Below are 20,850 nucleotides of genomic sequence, written 5' to 3'. Positions count from 1 at the left end.
CAGTTCTGTGTTGAGTACGTTGAATGGATTATCTGTGGTCTTGATAGAGCCACACTAACTGCTGCTGAGCGTGAGACTCTCCCATTCATGTTCAATGAAACCTTGGCATAGGAGGCTCAAGTGGCTCATCGTAAAAAAATTCGCTCCGCTGTCCTATTTTCAAGAATTTGGCACGATTCAGGCCAGAGAACACTTGATAAAGTGCCTTATGCTCTGCTCACGCTGGCAAAAGCTACAAGTGTAGTAAAAAACTACTGTTTGTTACTGCTGATGCTGAGTGTTACTGCTGGTCTGTTACTGGTCAGTGTGTTAATGCTGGTCTCTTACTGGTCAGTGTGTTAATGCTGGTTTGTTACTGGTCAGTGTTAATGCTGGTCTGTTACTGGTCAGTGTTAATGCTGGTTTGTTACTGGTCAGTGTTAATGCTGGTCTCTTACTGCTCAGTGTGTTAATGCTGGTCTCTTACTGGTCAGTGTGTTAATGCTGGTCTCTTACTGGTCAGTGTTAATGCTGGTCTGTTACTGGTCAGTGTTAATGCTGGTCTCTTACTGGTCAGTGTGTTAATGCTGGTCTGTTACTGGTCAGTGTTAATGCTGGTCTCTTACTCCTCAGTGGGTTAATGCTGGTCTCTTACTGGTCAGTGTGTTAATGCTGGTCTCTTACTGGTCAGTGTGTTAATGCTGGTCTCTTACTGCTCAGTGGGTTAATGCTGGTCTCTTACTGCTCAGTGTGTTAATGCTGGTCTGCTGTGTCTCCAGGTGGACGAGGAACTAGAGGCTCTGCTGGAGAACGGGGAGGGTCTGTATGATGAGAAGGAGGTGGTGTCTCTCTGCAGGCTGATGGTCAGAGTGGAGACCATGGAGCAGAAACTCATCTGCCTCAAACTTATCCAAGTAAGCACACCTGACCCCCCCACCACCAATTAACACTGGCTGTCTGGGATGGCCCTGGTCATTTATAGTGCACTATATTTATAGATGTATATATTTATAGGCCCTGGTCATTTATAGTGCACTATATTTATAGATGTATATATTTATAGGCCCTGGTCATTTGGGACAAACATTTTATTTCAGTTGCTTGTTTTATTTAGTATGTATGTGACAAATAAAATGTGATTTAATAAGTTGTTATATTGTGTGGAGGGTGTATTGTATTGGGGATGTCTGTGTACTGTGTTATTGTGTGGAGGGATTCTCTACCATAATGTTGACTTGGTGGTTGTGTATGAACAGGATACCCAGAGCCCATCCTGTCTGAAGCAGTTCCTGGACCATCACGGTCTGTCTCTACTGTGGATCTTCATGGTAGAGCTCTCTGAAGCCAAGGGCAACAGTGTCAACAACATCAAACTGCAGTTTCAGGTGACAATTAAATCCGTTCGGGGTCCATAAAAATGTATATTTAAAGTCGGTTGCTCATCCCTCACACTTGTGATCATGACAACCATGATCACTGAATCTATATGAGAATGCACTTCAGAATAAACCAATTCAGATTGTTTTAATTCAAAGGTCCTAGGAATATCAAAACAAGGTGTGTGTTGTAACCAACTGACTATTCCCTGTGTCTCCAGATCATGAAGACCCTGTCAGCGCTGCCTATCTCCACTAAGAACATGTTGGAGGAGAGTCATGTCCTGAGCCTCATCCAGCGCTGGGCCCAAACACACTCCCTCCCCCAGGCCCCCGGGGCCGAACAGGACGGCTACTCCAGTGAGAACATGTCTCGCGCCCAGACCCCTCTCAACACTCCCGACGGGTCCTCTGCCCCCGTCGCCAAACTGGGCCCTGAGTTGGACAGCGACACTCCCAAACGGGCCGTTTACCGTCGCCTCAAGATCAGCGAGAACAGCCTGGACAGCGCCATGTCGGACGCCAGCAAGGCCTCGGACGGTAAGGAGGAGGAAGAGGAGGATGAAGAGGAGATGGAGGATGAGGAGGTCTCGCGATCTGAGCCTCCAGTGGAGAGCAGCAAACAGTCCAAGACAGAGCTGGTGGTTGAGGTCCAGGCTCAGACTCCCACAACAGAGGAGCTGCCAGAAGAGCCAGTCACAGAGCTGGTGGTTGAGGTCCAGACTCAGACTCCCACAACAGAGGAGCTGACAGAAGAGCCAGTCACAGAGCTGGTGGTTGAGGTCCAGACTCAGACTCCCACAACAGAGGAGCTGACAGAAGAGCCAGTCACAGAGCTGGTGGTTGAGGTCCAGGCTCAGACTCCCACAACAGAGGAGCTGACAGAAGAGCCAGTCACAGAGCTGGTGGTTGAGGTCCAGACTCAGACTCCCACAACAGAGGAGCTGACAGAAGAGCCAGTCACAGAGCTGGTGGTTGAGGTCCAGGCTCAGACTCCCACAACAGAGGAGCCGACAGAAGAGCCAGTCACAGAGCTGAAGGAGACACCAGAGGAGGTGGTGGAGACCATGGAGATCACAGAACCCCAAGCGGAGAGCCAAGACACTACAGATCAGGAGGAGGTGAATGAGAAGGGTGGTGACGAAGAGGTGAAAGATGAGTGGAGTGAGGGACAGAAGGAGAACAGAGAGGAGGAGGAGCAGCAGCAGGCAAGTCAGTCAGTGGAGGAGAGGGAGGTTGTGGCAGGAGAGCAGGCCAACGTGGAGGTCCAGGAATCATCACATATTCAGCCAGTTCAGACGGAAGATACTGAGACCCCTTCAGCGGAGCAGCCTGCTGAGGAGAAGAAGGAAGAGGAGACGACCACAGCAGAGACTGGGACTGAAGATACAGAAAAGACTCCAGGCAGCCAGGAACATCCAGGCCAGGTGGCCCCTGGCACTGAGGACGCTGCCCAGGTAGTGACCCCTGCCTCGGAGGCCCCCCCACCTCCCCCTCCGGTGGTCCCCGTGGAGCCTGCGGCGGTGGGGACGCCCTCGCAGGATGAGGAGGAGGGTGTGTCTGATGTAGAGAGCGAGAGGAGCCAGGAAGCCCTGCTCAGTGCTGTGGATATAGGAGACATGGCTGCTAGGCTGCTGGACAGCTGGAAGGACCTGAAGGCAAGGACAAGCACTGATCAATAAATAAACACACACACACACACACTGAGTTTATTGTTATTTACATGTGTGGTGTGTGACTCATCCTTCAGGAGGTGTACAGGATCCCCAAGAAGAGCCAGGTGGAGAAAGAGATACACGGTAGGCCTCTGCCCCTCTCTCCTGCTCTTTCTCTCACCAGGTCTGTGTCCACACCTGTTACAGTGTAAGGTGCTGACAGCCTACCGTTGGTGAGGCTTTAACCTGTTTCGATTGTTCCACGTATACAGATCGTAGTCGAGACCGAGACGCTGCTCCGGCTCGCACCCCTTCCGGCAGCCGGGAACGTGAGAGGGAACGTGAGAGGGAGGGAGCGGGACAGGGAGAGGGACAGGGACAGGGAACGAGATCGGGAAAGAGAACGGGACAGGGAACGTGACCGGGAGCGTGACAGAGAAAGGGACAGGGATTGGGAGAGAGACCGGGAGAGAGAGAGAGACTGGGACAGAGACTCTGAGAAGACACCCCGCAGCACAGAGAGACGGCGGAGACGTGCCTCTACCTCCCCACCGCCCTCAGCATACGAGAGGAGCAGCAGGAGACAGGAGGACCGGTAGGACTGGCTGGAACACCAACATATAGACTGACGAGCTATGAATGATCACATGTCCTTTGACTGTAGGGCTGAATGGACTTTCTGAATCATTCTAGAAAACTTCCACAGTTTTAGAAACAAAACTCATGATGACTTTAGGCTCCTTTTCAAATTGCACCCTTTTCCCAAAAGTAGTGTACTGAATAGGGTCCCATAGGGCTCTGGTTAAAAGTAGTGTACTGAATAGGGTCCCATAGGGCTCTGGTTAAAAGTAGTGTACTGAATAGGGTCCCATAGGGCTCTGGTTAAAAGTAGTGTACTGAATAGGGTCCCATAGGGCTTTAGTTAAAACTAGTGTACTGAATAGTGTCCCATAGGGCTCTGGTTAAAAGTAGTGTACTGAATAGGGTCCCATAGGGCTCTGGTTAAAAGTAGTGTACTGAATAGGGTCCCATAGGGTTAAAAGTTAAATAGTGTCCCATAGGGCTGTAAAAGTAGTGTACTGAATAGTGTCCCATAGGGCTCTGGTTAAAAGTAATGTACTGAATAGTGTCCCATAGGGCTCTGGTTAAAAGTAATGTACTGAATAGTGTCCCATAGGGCTCTGGTTAAAAGTAATGTACTGAATAGTGTCCCATAGGGCTCTGGTTAAAAGTAATGTACTGAATAGGGTCCCATAGGGCTTTAGTTAAAAGTAGTGTACTGAATAGGGAGCCATTTGGGACGCATACCAAAACTGTTGTTAACTTGTAGAAATGTCTGTTGTGTTGATCTCTGTAGACAGTAGTATTGACTGTGTGTTTCTAGGTTTGACCTGGCTTGCAGCAGTAAGAAAACCCGTTCCATCACCAAGGAACGCACCAAGCTGTCCACAGAGGAGCGCAGGAAGCTGTTTGAGCAGGAGGTGGCCCAGCGCGAGGTCCAGAAACAACAACAGTTACAACAACATCAACAACAGCAGCTACATCAACAACAACAGCTACATCAACAACAACAGCTACATCAACAACAACAGCTACATCAACAACAACAACAGCGGCAGCAGCAGCTCCAGACTCTCGCCTACGATGCAGCCCTGACCTACAATACCAGCCCAGCTGGCTTCATCCACTACCCCCCCGGCTACCCCCTCCAAACCTACGTGGACCCCGTCAACCCCAACGCAGGCAAGGTGCTGCTGCCTACCCCTCCCGTGGAGCCCCTGGTCCCAGCCACTCTGGTCTTGGAGCAGACCCCTCCCCAGGCTCTGATCACCGAGCTGGGCATGACCTCTCCCTCCTCTACCTCCCAGCCCCCTCCAGTCTCTCACCTCTCCAGCCTCTCCCAACACATCCACCAACCCACTCGGCCTCTGGAGCTTCACCCCGGCTCCGCCCAGCAGTATGCCCAGCAGCCCAGCGTGGCGGGCCAGGACCCGGGTGGAGGCGTCCTGTCAGCCGTGGCAGCGCCTCCTCAGGTGCTTTACTTTTCCATTTCTCATCAGTTTATTATTGATTTATTAGATTTGATTTGATTTTTTTATTGTAAAGTGACTTTTGGTGTTTTGAAAAGCGCTGTAAATAAAATTCATTATTATTCAATAGCTCCATTGGTCTCGTTTGGTCCCTTTGACTTGACTGTGCGAGTAAACACTTTTAATTGGCCGCATCGGTGCAAGTTGCAAATTCCGTCTGGTCCCCTAACTCCAAACGTCCTATATTATTGTTGTAGGTGTCGGCGGGCCAGGGGAGTTACGCCACGCTGTGGGACCCTACCACCCAGCAGGCTGTGACGGTACAGACCCAGGTAGCACCACAGTACCAGGTTGTCCCAGCACCACCTCCCACCCAGACAGCCATCTACTACCAGGGCCAGCCCTGTCAGACCATCTACAGTATCCCCACGGCCTATCCACAGGCTAACACACCTGTCCTGCAGGTAGGCACACGCACTGCACGGTGTACATGAACACTCAACACATATCGCCCTTCGTAGATAGAGGCTTTCAAACAACGCATGAAGAAAATACCTGTTTCATGACGAGATCAGAAGGTCTCTCTCTCTGAGTATCTGTGTGATCTCTGTGTGATCTGTCAACCCTGTTCTGGCCAGGCCTACGCTGATCCGGCTGCCAACTACCTCCATGGTCAGCCGGTGTACACAGGTCACCAGCAAGGAGTGGTGGTTCAGCAGGGGGGTACGGTCACTACCATCGTCACCTCACAGACTGTCCAGCAGGTAAGGCCTCCAGCCAGACCCAGACGCATGAACACGGATGAAATATATGCATTAATCGTTGTCCGTAGTTGTCTGTTTAAACTTCACACAAAGTCAATGGCTTCCAGACTAGTTGCAGACTCACAAAGGTCGACATGTTGCTCATCCTCTCGGTTGTCCATCATCCGTCAGCGGATGACTCCATTGAAAAAAAACAAGACAAAAACATTCTCACTCCCTCATACACCAACTCTGTCTGGCCGTACCCTTCCCCAAGCTACCACAAGGGGGAGGCAGTGTATCAACGTGATAGTCGTCTTGATTCTTGTCCAGCAGTTTCATACTATGTTTTTTATCATGATGAAGGCCTCATAAACAGTTGTTTTCTAACCACTAGAGGAGAGGTCCTGCCTTTTCACCTGCCTCTCTTCCTCTGTGCAGGAGATGCCCAACACTCTGTTAGTCCCCAACAGTATGATAGACCTGCCCCCTCCCTCTCCTCCCAAACCCAAAACCATCGTCCTGCCCCCCAGCTGGAAGGTAGCGCGGGATGGAGAGGGAAAGATCTACTATTATCACGTCATCACCAGGTAGGCTGCCCGGGTCTCTGCCCGGGTCTCTGCCCGTCTGCGTTTGTGACTGTGTGTGTATCTGTCACCTTGTCTGTCTGACTGCACATGTCTGACTAGCTCTGTGTGTCTGGCTGTGTTTGTGACTGTGTGTGTATCTGTCAGCTTGTCGCTGACTGCACATGTCTGACTAGCTCTGTGTGTCTGGCTGTGTTTGTGACTGTGTGTGTATCTGTCAGCTTGTCGGTCTGACTAGCTCTGTGTGTCTGGCTGTGTTTGTGACTGTGTGTGTATCTGTCACCTTGTCGGTCTGACTGCACATGTCTGACTAGCTCTGTGTATCTGGCTGTGTTTGTGACTGTGTGTGTATCTGTTAGCTTGTCGCTCTGACTAGCTCTGTGTATCTGGCTGTGTTTGTGACTGTGTGTGTATCTGTCAGCTTGTCGGTCTGACTAGCTCTGTGTATCTGGCTGTGTTTGTGACTGTGTGTGTATCTGTTAGCTTGTCGCTCTGACTGCACATGTCTGACTAGCTCTGTGTGTCTGGCTGCATTTGTGACTGTGTGTGTATCTGTCAGCTTGTCGGTCTGACTGCACATGTCTGACTAGCTCTGTGTGTCTGGCTGCGTTTGTGACTGTGTGTGTATCTGTCAGCTTGTCGGTCTGACTGCACATGTCTGACTAGCTCTGTGTGTCTGGCTGCGTTTGTGACTGTGTGTGTATCTGTCAGCTTGTCGGTCTGACTAGCTCTGTGTGTCTGGCTGCGTTTGTCCTCCTGGTATTGTGTGTCTTACTGTGTATCTAACCCCTCCCTCCTACAGGCAGACCCAGTGGGATCCTCCCAGCAGCTGGGACGGGGTCAGCGAAGACTCTCACAGCTTAGACCACGAGGCTGAGATGGACCTGGGGACACCCACCTACGACGAGAACCCCTCCAAGGTGACCTTTGACCCTGAAAACACACAGGCCAAGGCCGTTCAAATGCATCCTTCCTTCCTTGATATAATCACATTAAATACTTTTTTGCGGTTTTAAATTCTAGTTAAATGGGATTCCGTCTCATTTTCAACTCTATTGATGGTCTTCTCTGGATGTTTATTGTAAAGGAGCATCAAGCTCACCACCCTGTGAAGTGAATCATTTATTTCATCTGCAGCCTAATAAACTGCAGGCGTTCCTGACCAGTCGTAGTGGGAGGACCACACAACATGTCATCGCATGACTCCAAGTTCTCTTCCATATAATGGTTATTATATCAATATCTGAGCAGAAAAGCATTTCTGACGACATTTCTCGCGTTATTCATTTTATTGACGCACAAAGATCTCACCTTGTCGAGAGTATTTTGTTTCCATCAGACCTGTCATGACAACAACAACAATATCCGACAAGTACTTTCCTCGTATAAGAAGGTTGGATGGAGACGTGGGCACTGATCTGAATGTTAGTTGATAGATGAAAACATGGCTTCCTTCCATCTCATTACTTTCACCAATCTGACTGGTAGGTCAGTGATTTCCTCAAGGAAGGACGGAAGGTTGGGCGGGTAGGTGGTTATTAAGGTATTTGAATAGGGCCCATATCTCATGACTCACGGTTGAATCAGATTCACACATTCACACTAGTCAAATGTAGTGCACTGTCCAGGGACCAAGGTGTCATTTGTCCACGGGACTATGGTCATACATGGTCAGCAGAGTTCCATATACAGTCTTTTAGGTCCGAGCCCCTAGTTGTGTGAGTCTAGGAGTAGAAACCCTGCTATAATATCCATTACATTGCGTTGTGGTTTTTGGACACGAGAGGTTTTTCTAATAGATGATGGTGTGAAAAACAGATCTAGTCTAACTCATCGGTGCGAAAGCAAAAATATTTGAGCTTGGTTTGCTTCCTGGAATGTTTGCGTGTCAAACATGATGATGGTGTTCCTCCCATCGGTTAATTGAACATGTTGCAAAAGGGAGTATTTTCAGCTGTGGTTCCTCTCCTGGGAGAGAAAATCACCCCCCCGAAGGGCCTCTAGTCTGGAGTGTCATACAGAGGCTACATCCTAAAATGGCACCCTATTCCTTACATAGTGCACCACTATCCTATGTGTCCTGGTCTAAAGTAGTGCACTACATAGGGGTGAGGGTTCCATTTGGGATGTAGACAGACACTATAACTCTAGCTGCAGATGCAGTTGATTTGATGCAGTGAATCACATCTTTAAAACGCTTCATCAACATCTGAAAGTAAATGGTGAACTAGGTTTAGGAGCTGTTAAATCAACCCACACATCTTCATCAACATCTGAAGGTAAGGGTGAACTAGGTTTAGGAGCTGTTAAATCAACCCACACATCTTCATCAACATCTGAAGGTAAGGGTGAACTAGGTTTAGGAGCTACAAGATCCAACCCACATATCATTCCTGCTCCGATCTGCATGCATTATTTGGTGTTTTACGTTGTACACCGAGGATATCTTTTCAGAATTCTGCATGTGGAGTCTCAATTTGGTATTCGTCCCATTTTGTGAATTCTAGGTTGGTGAGCGGACCCCAAACCTCACAACCATAAAGGGCTTTTTGATTCAAGTATATTTTTTTTTAGTCAGATCTTAATTGGTATGTTGAATTTAAGTTCCTTTTGATGGCAAAGAAGGCCCTTCTTGTCTCTCAGATCGTTCACAGCTTTGTGGAAGTTACCTGTGGCGCTGATGTTTAGGCCGTGGTATGTATAGTTTTTTGTGTGCTCTAGGGCAACGGTGTCTATATGTAATTTGTATTTCTGGTCTTGGCAACTGGACCTTTTTTGGAACACCATTATTTTTGTCTTACTGAGATTTTCTGTCGGGGCCCCAGGTCTGACAGAATCTGTGCAGAAGATCTAGGTGCTGCTGTAGTCCCTCCTTGGTTGGGGACAGAAGCACAGATCATCAGCAAACAGTAGACATTTGACTTCAGATTCTAGTAGGGTGAGACCGGGTGCCACAGACTGTTCTAGTGTCCTTGCCAATTCGTTGAGGCATATGTTGAAGCGGGTGGGGCTTAAGCTGCATCCCTGTCTTAGCCCATGGCCCTGTGGAAAGAAATGTGTGTGTGTGTGTTGCCAATTTTATCACACTTGTTGTTTTGTGTACATGGACTTTATAATGTTGTATGTTTCCCCCCCCCAACACCACTTTCCATCAGTTTGTATAGCAGACCCTCATGCCAAATTGAGTGGAAGGCTTTTTTGAAATCAACAAAGCATGAGAACTGCCTTTGTTTAGGTTTGTTTGTCAAGTGGGGTGTGTAGGATGAATACGTGGTCTGTCGTACGGTCATTTGGTAAAAAGCCAATATGACATTTCCTCACTACATTGTTTTCACTGAGGAAATGTACAAGTCTGTTGTTGATGATAATGCAGACGATTTTCCCAAGGTTGTTGTTGACGCATATCAATTGGAATTTGTGGTCTGTATATTTTATAATTTAATTTAGGATACTGTCAACACCACAGGCCTTTTTGGGTTGGAGGGTTTGTATTTTGTCCTGTAGTTCATTCAATGTAATTGGAGAATCCAGTGGGTTCTGGTAGTCTTTTAATAGTTGATTCTAAGATTTGTATTTGATCATGTATATGTTTTTGCTGTTCTTTGTTATTTACATTTACATTTAAGTCATTTAGCTGTTATAGAGCCAAAAGGATTGGAGAAGTGGTTTATCGACACATCTCTGTTTTTGGATAGATGGCTCTTCATGTTGTTTCTTTAGCATTTTCCCAGAAGTGGTTAGATTCTATGGATTCTTCAATTACATTGAGCTGATTTCAGACGTGCTGTTCCTTCTTTTTCCGTAGTGTATTTCTGTATTGTTTTAGTGATTCACCATAGTGAAGGCGTAGGCTCAGGTTTTCTGGTTTTGGTTGGATAGGTTTCTCAATTTCTTTATTTAGGTTTTTTTGCTTCATCAAACCATTTGTCATTGTTGCTACTTTTCTTAGGTTGTCTTGACAGTTTTGATTTGATAGGGGAGCTGAGATATACGGTTTGTTTTCTACTCACTATTACATTTTGTCCGGGCAGTTGTCTAACAGGGATTGAATTTGCCTAATTTGTTTTTTTGGTTACTTTTCCACACTACTTTCCTTCCATCTATAGCATTTCTTAATATTATTCAGTTGCTTTGGCTTTGATGCTTCATGATTGAGTATTGCTCTTTTCAAATAGACTGTGATTTTGCTGCGATCTGATAGGGGTGTCAGTGGGCTGACTGAACGCTCTGAGAGACTCTGGGTTGAGGTCAGTGATAAAGTAGTCTACGGTACTACTGCCAAGAGATGAGCTGTAGGTGTACCTACCATAGGAGTCTCCTCGACGCCTACCATGGACTATGTGTATATACCAACCGTGTGACAGAGCTGCAGGAGTTTTGTTGGTTAGATTGTCGTAGTTGTGCCTAGGGGGTTATAAGGATAGGGAAGGGAATGCTGTCACTTCCGGGTAGGTGTTTGTTGACACAAATTAGTACATGTCCCTGGGCCTGGAAATGATTGATTTCCCCCTCCAGGAGGGAGAAGCTGTCTGCATTAAAGTATTGGTATTCTAGTAGGGGGGTATAGGTAGCACACAGTAGGATGTTTTTCTCTGTTTAGTTAATTTCCTTTTGAATTTTTAGCCAAATATAAAATGTTCCTGTTTTGATTAATTTAAGAGAGTGAGTTAGGTCTGCTCTATACCAAATAAGCAAAGCCCCTGAGACCCATCCCTGTTTCAGACCTGGTAGTTTGGTGGATGGCACTACCAGCTCTCTGTAACCTAGAGGGTAACCACTGAGTCCATCTCTATACCGTGTTTCTTGTAGGATGACAATGTCTGTATTTCTTTAGTGAAGTCTGGGTTCCTGCTCTTTAGGCCAAAGGCAGATGACCTCAGGCCTTGGATATTCCAGGATGAGATAGTGAAGGCTTTGTGTTCCATAAAGTGTCCAATGTTGTTAATCGTGTGGTTTGGCCTCAGACCAGTAAGTGTGAGCAGAACCTGCTGAGCATCTGGTACATGCCATTGGCTTGGGCTAGTGTAAGAGTGGGGGTTGGGCCTGTTAGCCTGGGTGTATGTGTGACTGCCATGTTGAGGCCCTCTTTGTGGGAGTGGGGGGCATGGGGTGGGCAGGAGTGTCAGGTATGATCTGAGGGGGCCTATATGGGTTGTAGGAATGGTTATTATGCATTTCTCTCTTGAGCTCTCGCTCGCTCTCTCTCTTTTCTGTCATTTGTTTCCCCTCTTCTTTGATCGTAATGGAAACCAGGTTTGTGGTTTCTTGGTTTAGTGTCTACGCACTGGGCCCTTTTGTCTCTGAGCTGAAATGTTTTCATATGTGTGTCTCCAGAGAGGGAGAGACCCTTTCTTTACGATGGGATGTCTCCATCTCTCTCTCTTTACGATGGGATGTCTCCATCTCTCTCTCTTTACGATGAGATGTCTCCATCTCTCTCTCTTTACGATGAGATGTCTCCATCTCTCTCTCTTTACGATGAGATGTCTCCATCTCTCTCTCTCTTTACGATGGGATGTCTCCATCTCTCTCTCTTTACGATGGGATGTCTCCATCTCTCTCTCTTTACGATGGGATGTCTCCATCTCTCTCTCTTTACGATGGGATGTCTCCATCTCTCTCTCTCTTTACGATGGGATGTCTCCATCTCTCTCTTTACGATGAGATGTCTCCATCTCTCTCTTTACGATGAGATGTCTCCATCTCTCTCTCTTTACGATGAGATGTCTCCATCTCTCTCTCTCTTTACGATGGGATGTCTCCATCTCTCTCTCTTTACGATGGGATGTCTCCATCTCTCTCTCTTTACGATGAGATGTCTCCATCTCTCTCTCTTTACGATGAGATGTCTCCATCTCTCTCTCTTTACGATGAGATGTCTCCATCTCTCTCTCTCTTTCTCTCTCTTTACGATGAGATGTCTCCATCTTTCTCTCTCTCTCTCTTTACGATGAGATGTCTCCATCTCTCTCTCTCTTTACGATGGGATGTCTCCATCTCTCTCTCTCTCTCTCTCTCTCTCTCTCTCTCCCTGATGGGATGTCTCCATCTCTCTCTCTCTCCGATGGGATGTCTCCATCTCTCTCTCTCTCCGATGGGATGTCTCCATCTCTCTCTCTTTACGATGGGATGTCTCCATCTCTCTCTCTTTACGATGGGATGTCTCCATCTCTCTCTCTCTTTACGATGGGATGTCTCCATCTCTCTCTCTCTTTCTACGATGGGATGTCTCCATCTCTCTCTCTACGATGGGATGTCTCCATCTCTCTCTTTACGATGAGATGTCTCCATCTCTCTCTTTACGATGAGATGTCTCCATCTCTCTCTCTTTACGATGAGATGTCTCCATCTCTCTCTCTTTACGATGAGATGTCTCCATCTCTCTCTCTTTACGATGAGATGTCTCCATCTCTCTCTCTTTTACGATGGGATGTCTCCATCTCTCTCTCTCTCTTTACGATGAGATGTCTCCATCTCTCTCTCTTTACGATGAGATGTCTCCATCTTTCTCTCTCTCTCTCTTTACGATGAGATGTCTCCATCTCTCTCTCTTTACGATGGGATGTCTCCATCTCTCTCTCTCTTTTTACGATGGGATGTCTCCATCTCTCTCTCTCTCTCTTCTCTCTGATGGGATGTCTCCATCTCTCTCTCTCTTTACGATGGGATGTCTCCATCTCTCTCTCTCTCCGATGGGATGTCTCCATCTCTCTCTCTTTACGATGGGATGTCTCCATCTCTCTCTCTACGATGGGATGTCTCCATCTCTCTCTCTCTACGATGGGATGTCTCCATCTCTCTCTCTCTCTCTCTCTGGGATGTCCATCTCTCTCTTTACGATGGGATGTCTCCATCTCTCTCTCTTTACGATGGGATGTCTCCATCTCTCTCTCTCTTTACGATGGGATGTCTCCATCTTTCTCTCTCTCTACGATGGGATGTCTCCATCTCTCTCTCTCTCTCTCTCTCTCTCTTTACGATGGGATGTCTCCATCTCTCTCTTTACGATGGGATGTCTCCATCTCTCTCTCTTTACGATGGGATGTCTCCATCTCTCTCTCTCTCTCTTTACGATGGGATGTCTCCATCTCTCTCTCTCTTTACGATGGGATGTCTCCATCTCTCTCTCTCTTTACGATGGGATGTCTCCATCTCTCTCTCTCTTTACGATGGGATGTCTCCATCTCTCTCTCTCTCTTTACGATGGGATGTCTCCATCTCTCTCTCTCTTACGATGGGATGTCTCCATCTCTCTCTCTCTTTACGATGGGATGTCTCCATCTCTCTCTCTCTCTCTACGATGGGATGTCTCCATCTCTCTCTCTCTCTTTACGATGGGATGTCTCCATCTCTCTCTCTCTTTACGATGGGATGTCTCCTCTCTCTCTTTTACGATGGGATGTCTCATCTCTCTCTCTTTACGATGGGATGTCTCCATCTCTCTCTCTTTACGATGGGATGTCTCATCTCTCTCTCTCTTTACGATGGGATGTCTCATCTCTCTCTTTACGATGGGATGTCTCCATCCCTCTCTCTCTTTACGATGGGATGTCTCCATCTCTCTCTCTCTTTACGATGGGATGTCTCCTCTCTCTCTTTACGATGGGATGTCTCCATCTCTCTCTCTTTATGATGGGATGTCTCCATCTCTCTCTCTCTTTACGATGGGATGTCTCCTCTCTCTCTCTTTATGATGGGATGTCTCATCTCTCTCTCTTTACGATGGGATGTCTCCATCTCTCTCTCTCTTTACGATGGGATGTCTCCATCTCTCTCTCTCTTTACGATGGGATGTCTCCATCTCTCTCTCTCTTTACGATGGGATGTCTCCATCTCTCTCTCTTTACGATGGGATGTCTCATCTCTCTCTCTTCTTTACGATGGGATGTCTCATCTCTCTCTCTTTACGATGGGATGTCTCCATCTCTCTCTCTTTACGATGGGATGTCTCCTCTCTCTCTTTACGATGGGATGTCTCCTCTCTCTCTTTACGATGGGATGTCTCCATCTCTCTCTCTACGATGGGATGTCTCCATCTCTCTCTCTTTACGATGGGATGTCTCCATCTCTCTCTCTTTACGATGGGATGTCTCCATCTCTCTCTCTTACGATGGGATGTCTCCATCTCTCTCTCTACGATGGGATGCCTCCTCTCTCTCTTTACGATGGGATGTCTCCTCTCTCTCTACGATGGGATGTCTCCATCTCTCTTTTTTTATGATGGGATGTCGTTGGCCAATAAAACAATGAGCTCAAGGACCATTTCCAACATGTCTTGATAGTGGTGTCTGTGTCTGTCTGTCTCTACTGACCAGGACCTGAAATGATAACCACTGAGTTTCTGACACCACTGAAGTGTTATTTTCCCTAGCTCTGTTGACCCCTGATAATAATTTGGTGTTTTGGTTAGAGGGCTTTGCATCCCACCTGGAAAAGAATCTAGGTTAAACACTGGCTCATAAAGTGTTCTCTTGTCAGTCTGAATGCTTCTCCCTGGTTACGCTCCGTGGGCACACCACCTCTCAGGAAGCACGAAGGAGAACTGTGTGTGAATCTATTGTGGTTCCCTTTGATCCTCACCACCTTGATGCCTCACCACCTTGACCCCCCCAAACCAACTGTCTACTGCCTGTCTCTGGGGGGGGCATCAAATGTCTACTGCCTGTCTCTGGGGGAGCATCAACTGGGTCTCTGCATCAACTGTCTGTCTACTGCCTGTCTCTGGGGGGGGGGCATCAAGTGTCTACTGCCTGTCCTGTCCACTCTCTGGGGGAGGGGGGGGGCATCAACTGTCTACTGCCTGTCTCTGGGGGGGGCATCAAATGTCTACTGCCTGTCTCTGGGGGAGCATCAACTGTCTACTGCCTGTCTCTGGGGGGGCATCAACTGTCTACTGCCTGTCTCTGGGGGCAGGGGGGGGCATCAACTGTCTACTGCCTGTCTCTGGGGGGGGCGCATCAACTGTCTACTGCCTGTCTCTGGGGGGGGGCATCAACTGTCTACTGCCTGTCTCTGGGGGGGGGCATCAACTGTCTACTGCCTGTCTCTGGGGGGGCATCAACTGTCTACTGCCTGTCTCTGGGGGAGGCATCAACTGGCTACTGCCTGTCTCTGGGGGGGCATCAACTGTCTACTGCCTGTCTCTGGGGGGGGCATCAACTGTCTACTGCCTGTCTCTGGGGGGTCTACTGCCTGTCTCTGGGGGGGCATCAACTGTCTACTGCCTGTCTCTGGGGGGGGGGCATCAACTGTCTACTGCCTGTCTCTGGGGGGGGCATCAACTGTCTACTGCCTGTCTCTGGGGGGGGGGGCATCAACTGTCTACTTCCTGTCTCTGGGGGGGGGCATCAACTGTCTACTGCCTGTCTCTGGGGGGGGCATCAACTGTCTACTGCCCGTCTCTGGGGGGGGGCATCAACTGTCTACTGCCTGTCTCTGGGGCTGAGTAGGGTGGGTACTGTTAGCCGGGGAGGGAGCCCTGCCTTTATCCTGGCAGGATATCCCTGCTTTGTGTAGCTCCCTCCTTTCCTGTTGGAGGGGGCTGGTGACCAGGTGTGGCCTGCCTGCCTTCCCCACTGGCCTTGAAGTCCATGGCCTCGGCTCAACACCTGCCATGTTTCATCCATGGTCTCCATGGTGTGGCTGATACAGCCTCACTTCCTTTGATCTGGGCCTTTTAGCTCCAAGAAATGGCTGCCGCCTGTTGCTGTCTGCCACAGCTGAGAAAATGACAGTAGCTATGACCCAGACAGACTGCTAGGCGTTTAGATGAATCCACGGCCGAACCAAGCTAGTCAAACGAAACGTGACTGTTCTATAGACTGACATGTTCCCTGACCTCTCTCTCGTGTGTGTGTGTTTCCACAGTTCTCTACTAAGACAGCAGAGGCAGACACATCCAGTGAGCTGGCCAAGAGGAGCAAGGAGACGTTCCGGAAAGAGGTGAGTCAACGTCCATATCTCAGTCTTCCTGTGATTCCTCCTTTCCTCACCTCCTCCTCAACTACACATGGCCAACAGTATGTGGATACCTGCTCATCGAACATCTCATTCTAAAATCATGGGCATTAATATGGAGTTGGTCTACCCCTTTGCTGCTATATCAGCCTCCACTCATCTGGGAAGGCTTTCCACTAGATGTTGGAACATTGCTGCAGGGACTTGCGTCCATTCAGCCAAGAGCATTAGTGAGGTTGGGCGATTAGGCCTGGCTCGCAGTCAGGGTTAAAATTCATCCCAACGGTGTTGGATGGGGTTGAGGTCAGGGCTCTGTGCAGGCGAGTCAAGTTCTTCCACAACGATCTTGACAAATAATTTCTGAACAGACCTCGCTTTGTGCACAGGGCATTTGTCCTGCTGAAACAGGAAAGGGCCTTCCCCAAACTGTTGCCACAAAGTTGGAAACACAGAATTGTCTAGAATGTCATTGTATGCTATAGTGTTAAGGTTTCCCTTCACTGGAACTAAGAAATCTAGCCCAAACCATGAAAACAGACCCAGACTATTATCTCTCCTCCACCAAACTTTACAGTTGGCACTATGCATTGGGTGGGACAGGTAGTGTTCTCCTGGCATCCGCCAAACACAGATTCTTCTGTCGGACTGCCAGATGGTGAATTGTGATTCATCATTCCAAATGACGCTTGGCATTGCACATGGTGATATCCAGGATATCCAGCCAACTTGACACAACTGTGGGAAGCATTGGAGTCAACATGGGCCAGCATCCCTGTGGAATGCTTTCGACACCTTTTAAGTTGTCTGAATGGACAAGTAAAAAATAAAAAATAACAATATCAAACAATTAGTCTACTCTGATCAGAAAGGGATGGAAAGTGTCCCCGGGATGCGATGTTTTACTCTCAGTCCTACCGGTCTCTGCAGATCAGAGTATAATTATAGTAGGCTTGCATTGAGTGGTCTTTCAATTATGTATTTGTGAGATGTTTTTTTTTGTTTGTTTTTTTTGATCAAAGCCGTGTTTGCACATTTGACAAGTGGCTAAAAAAGTTCCAAGTTAATGTCAAGCCCATCTGACTATGACTGAGATACGTGGTCGTCCCACCTAGCTATCTTCAGATGAATGCACTTGTAAGTGGCTCTGGATACGAGTGTCTGTTAAATGACTGAAATGTAATGAATGTCATCTCTACACGATCGGTTTGACCTCCTATTTCCTGTGTTTAGATGTCACAGTTCATTGTGACCTGCTTGAATCCGTTCCGGAAACCAGACTGCAAACTGGGACGCATTGTCAACACCGAAGATTTCAAACACCTTGCCAGAAAGGTAGGGGGGTTGTGTGTGTCTGTGGAAAGCAATCATTTGGATATTTGTATTTTATTGTCTCAAACCATCCAAAACATGAACCTCTCCCAACAGTCAGAGTATGGAATTAAAGTCCTGGATAGCAATTAACTTCAAAGGATAAAGGTTTTCCCCTTCACATCTCACTAAAGCTCTTCCCCCAGACCAGAACTAAACGCCTGAACCTTCAGCTCCCACTGCTTCTGCATGTATCCCAAATGGCACCCTATTCCAAAGTAGTGCACTATGTATTGAAAATGGTGCCATTTGGGACATTCTCTCACTCACTCAATGCTCGGCCAGCATTGTTTTTTTCAAAGGGCATAAAACTGTTTTTTTCCCCTCAAGTAGTTTTGAGTGTTTCTCTGGGTTGACAACCACAACTCGCTGGGGACTTGTTTAAATGGAGTGCCATTTGGACACACTACTACTCTTGAGCACATGGTCACAATAAACAAAAGAGAGGCCAAGTAAACTGGCATGTTCACATTTTTATTTAATACCGTGCAGAACAAACCCTTAAAGCAGAACCTCTTAACTAGAGCGCTAGCTAACATTTTGGATTGACTTGTTTTATAAAGAAAGCTGAGATTTTTGGGGACGCAGCCCTGACATTTCACTGTCTACATTTTAGGAGGAGAACAAAGCTCATGAAATGGATCCATCAGAATGAAAGCCTCATCTCTTCACAGTGTGACTTAACCTCCATTCTTCCTTTTGATGGAGCTAGTTTCACTTTTGTTGTTGCAGGGTTGTAAAATTCCCATAACTTTCCAGGTTTTCCAGAAATCATGTTTGGAAAATTCATGGAATCAGGACGGAATTAGCAGAAGATCCTGAATCCTCAAACCAGGATTCTAGAAAACTTGGGAATTATGGGAAAGTTACCCATTACCGATTTTGCAATCTGATGTTGTTGTCAGGAGAAACATCTTCCCTTTTCTATTCCTCCAGCTAACTCACGGCGTGATGAACAAGGAGCTGAAGTCCTGTAAGAACCCAGAGGACCTGGAGTGCAACGAGAACGTCAAGCACAAGACCAAGGAGTACATCAAGAAATACATGCAGAAGTTCGGCAACATCTACCGGCCCAAAGAGGACACTGAGCTGGACTAACACTGTGTCTGACTGGAGGAACAGAACGGGGATCAAGACTTGAACATATGATTAGGCTACAGTTGTTTGGGGCCCACAAACGGTGAAAGGAGACACACTGAAACCCAGATTAAAGTCAAGTCACGCTGGGAAACTGAACTGTGGAGGTGGGATCACTCCAGACACATATTTATGTTGACTAAGACTGTGTCTTAAACTGATGCCTTGAAGGCTTGCCGCCGGGCCCACTGACTAATGGGAGGGGACTAGTGGGAGGGGGGCGAGAATCATGACTGGGAGGGAGGTGTCTCCCAAGGGGCGGAGGCTCCAGGTGAAGTGTCCACAGAGAAGTGTGCGACACCTAGGCTGCGTCTCAACTAGCACCCTATTCTCTGTGCCCTATGTAGGGAATAGGGTGCTGTTTGGCACTCAGACCCAGAGAGGGGTGCTACATTGACCTATAGTGTCACTATCATGTTAGCTTTCTACATTTTTTTTCCAGTTTCACTTTCTTACCTAACTAACAATGTTTTCAAATCTTATCTGCATATTCTCTCTAGAACTCTTCCTCCCCTGTCTGAAAAGGATTCATGAAAGAGTCAGACATACCATTTTAAATTGCTCTTCAATGTTTTTCCACTGTTGGGATGTTGCTGTATGAATTCCAGCAGTGGCAATTAACCGGTCAAAATGGATCCGTGTAAAGAAAGACAAAATCGCTGTTTGTCCATATGACTGGCTTTCCCCTGGTGCGCCCGCCCGCCGCCACACCCCCAAGCCAGCCAGTGACTCGACTAGGGTATCTGGTGCCCTCCCTGCCTTCAGACCACAATCCTCCGGAGCCTCTGTTGTTATATGAATGCTTGATGGAGGCTGGGTTCGGTTCGGATGGAGGCTGGGTTCGGTTCGGATGGAGGCTGGGTTCGGTTCGGATGGAGGCTGGGTTCGGTTCGGATGGAGGCTGGGTTCGGTTCGGATGGAGGCTGGGTTCTGTTCGGATGGAGGCTGGGTTCGGTTCGGATGGAGGCTGGGTTCGGTTCGGATGGAGGCTGGGTTCTGTTCTATCGTGCTGACTGGTGTACTTATGGGAATTCCTCCATGGCTGCTTACCAAATAGCACCCTATTCCCTGAAAAGAGCACTACTTTAGACCAGGGCCCATAGGGGAATCCCAGAGTGCACTACATTAGACGAGAGCTCTATGTAGGGAATAGTGTTCATTTGGGACATAGTCCATGTTCCAATGCTCCCTTCCTGAGTACATTTTTTTTTTTTTTAATACAAAAATTGAAGAATGAACTTTATTATGAAGCTTGTTCTCTTCAGTCCGCCTACTCGTCTGACTGGATCAAGTAGTGGGACGGACGGACGGTTCAAGAGGACTTGGTGGTGAATAAGGAACAGCAGGGGACGGGGTTACTGATCAATGTTTCTGTCTTTAATTAACTTGTACTATGAAGTGAACAGGATCTGTCCCTCGTTCTGTTTCCAGACACATGATTCTTATGTGTCTCTGTCCCTGTCAGTCCACAATGGGGTCTGTCCCACATGATTCTTATGTTCTGTTCTCCACCCCCCCTCCTCCACAATGGGGTGTGGCCTGGTCATACACATGATTCTTATGTGTCAGTCTGTCCCTCGTTCTGTTTCCACCCCCCTCCTCCACAATGGGGTGTGGCCTGGTCATACACATGATTCTTATGTGTCAGTCAGTCTGTCCCTCGTTCTGTTTCCACCCCCCTCCTCCACAATGGGGTGTGGCCTGGTCTTTTTAACTTTTTTTTTTTTTTTTACTACTATAATTCCTTTAGACGGACATCAGAGGCGCCTGTGCTGTCGTCTTGTTGCTACACAAGCTGTTTTACTCCTTAGTCTCCGGGGTAACAAGGTTTGTGTCCTGTCGTCAGGGTTGCCGGTTCATAGGCTTGGGGTCGTTAATCCTTTAGGTAACTCTCACACCACCATTTAAATTGCATTAAAACCATGTTCAAACACACATGTATTATAGTGCTTTATATGTGAATATATTGAGAAATAGTTTGAGAATGTTTAGGTCAGCAGAGTCTTTGTGAAGGGATG

General features: G+C 47.7%; 1 protein-coding gene across 1 annotated transcript in view; it reads left to right on the top strand.

Annotated features, from left to right (window-relative positions):
- setd2 (SET domain containing 2, histone lysine methyltransferase) overlaps positions 1-20,238 on the top strand; it is a 42,003-nt gene extending 21,765 nt beyond the window's left edge. Inside the window, 14 exon segments of the mRNA XM_064946678.1 lie at positions 759-893; positions 1,236-1,364; positions 1,577-3,013; positions 3,106-3,154; positions 3,283-3,358; positions 3,360-3,605; positions 4,395-5,043; positions 5,298-5,504; positions 5,679-5,804; positions 6,225-6,373; positions 7,173-7,290; positions 16,238-16,312; positions 17,558-17,659; positions 18,632-20,238. Of these exon segments, the coding sequence (XP_064802750.1) occupies positions 759-893; positions 1,236-1,364; positions 1,577-3,013; positions 3,106-3,154; positions 3,283-3,358; positions 3,360-3,605; positions 4,395-5,043; positions 5,298-5,504; positions 5,679-5,804; positions 6,225-6,373; positions 7,173-7,290; positions 16,238-16,312; positions 17,558-17,659; positions 18,632-18,793 (3,660 nt within the window). The 3' untranslated portion in view covers positions 18,794-20,238.
- The last annotated feature ends 612 nt before the right edge of the window (positions 20,239-20,850 follow it).

This window comes from Oncorhynchus masou, chromosome 29 (genome assembly GCF_036934945.1).
Source record: "Oncorhynchus masou masou isolate Uvic2021 chromosome 29, UVic_Omas_1.1, whole genome shotgun sequence".
Classification (NCBI taxonomy): domain Eukaryota; kingdom Metazoa; phylum Chordata; class Actinopteri; order Salmoniformes; family Salmonidae; genus Oncorhynchus; species Oncorhynchus masou.
The sequence above is the reverse complement of the archived record's forward strand: the minus strand, read 5'-3'. Positions and strand labels throughout refer to the sequence as shown.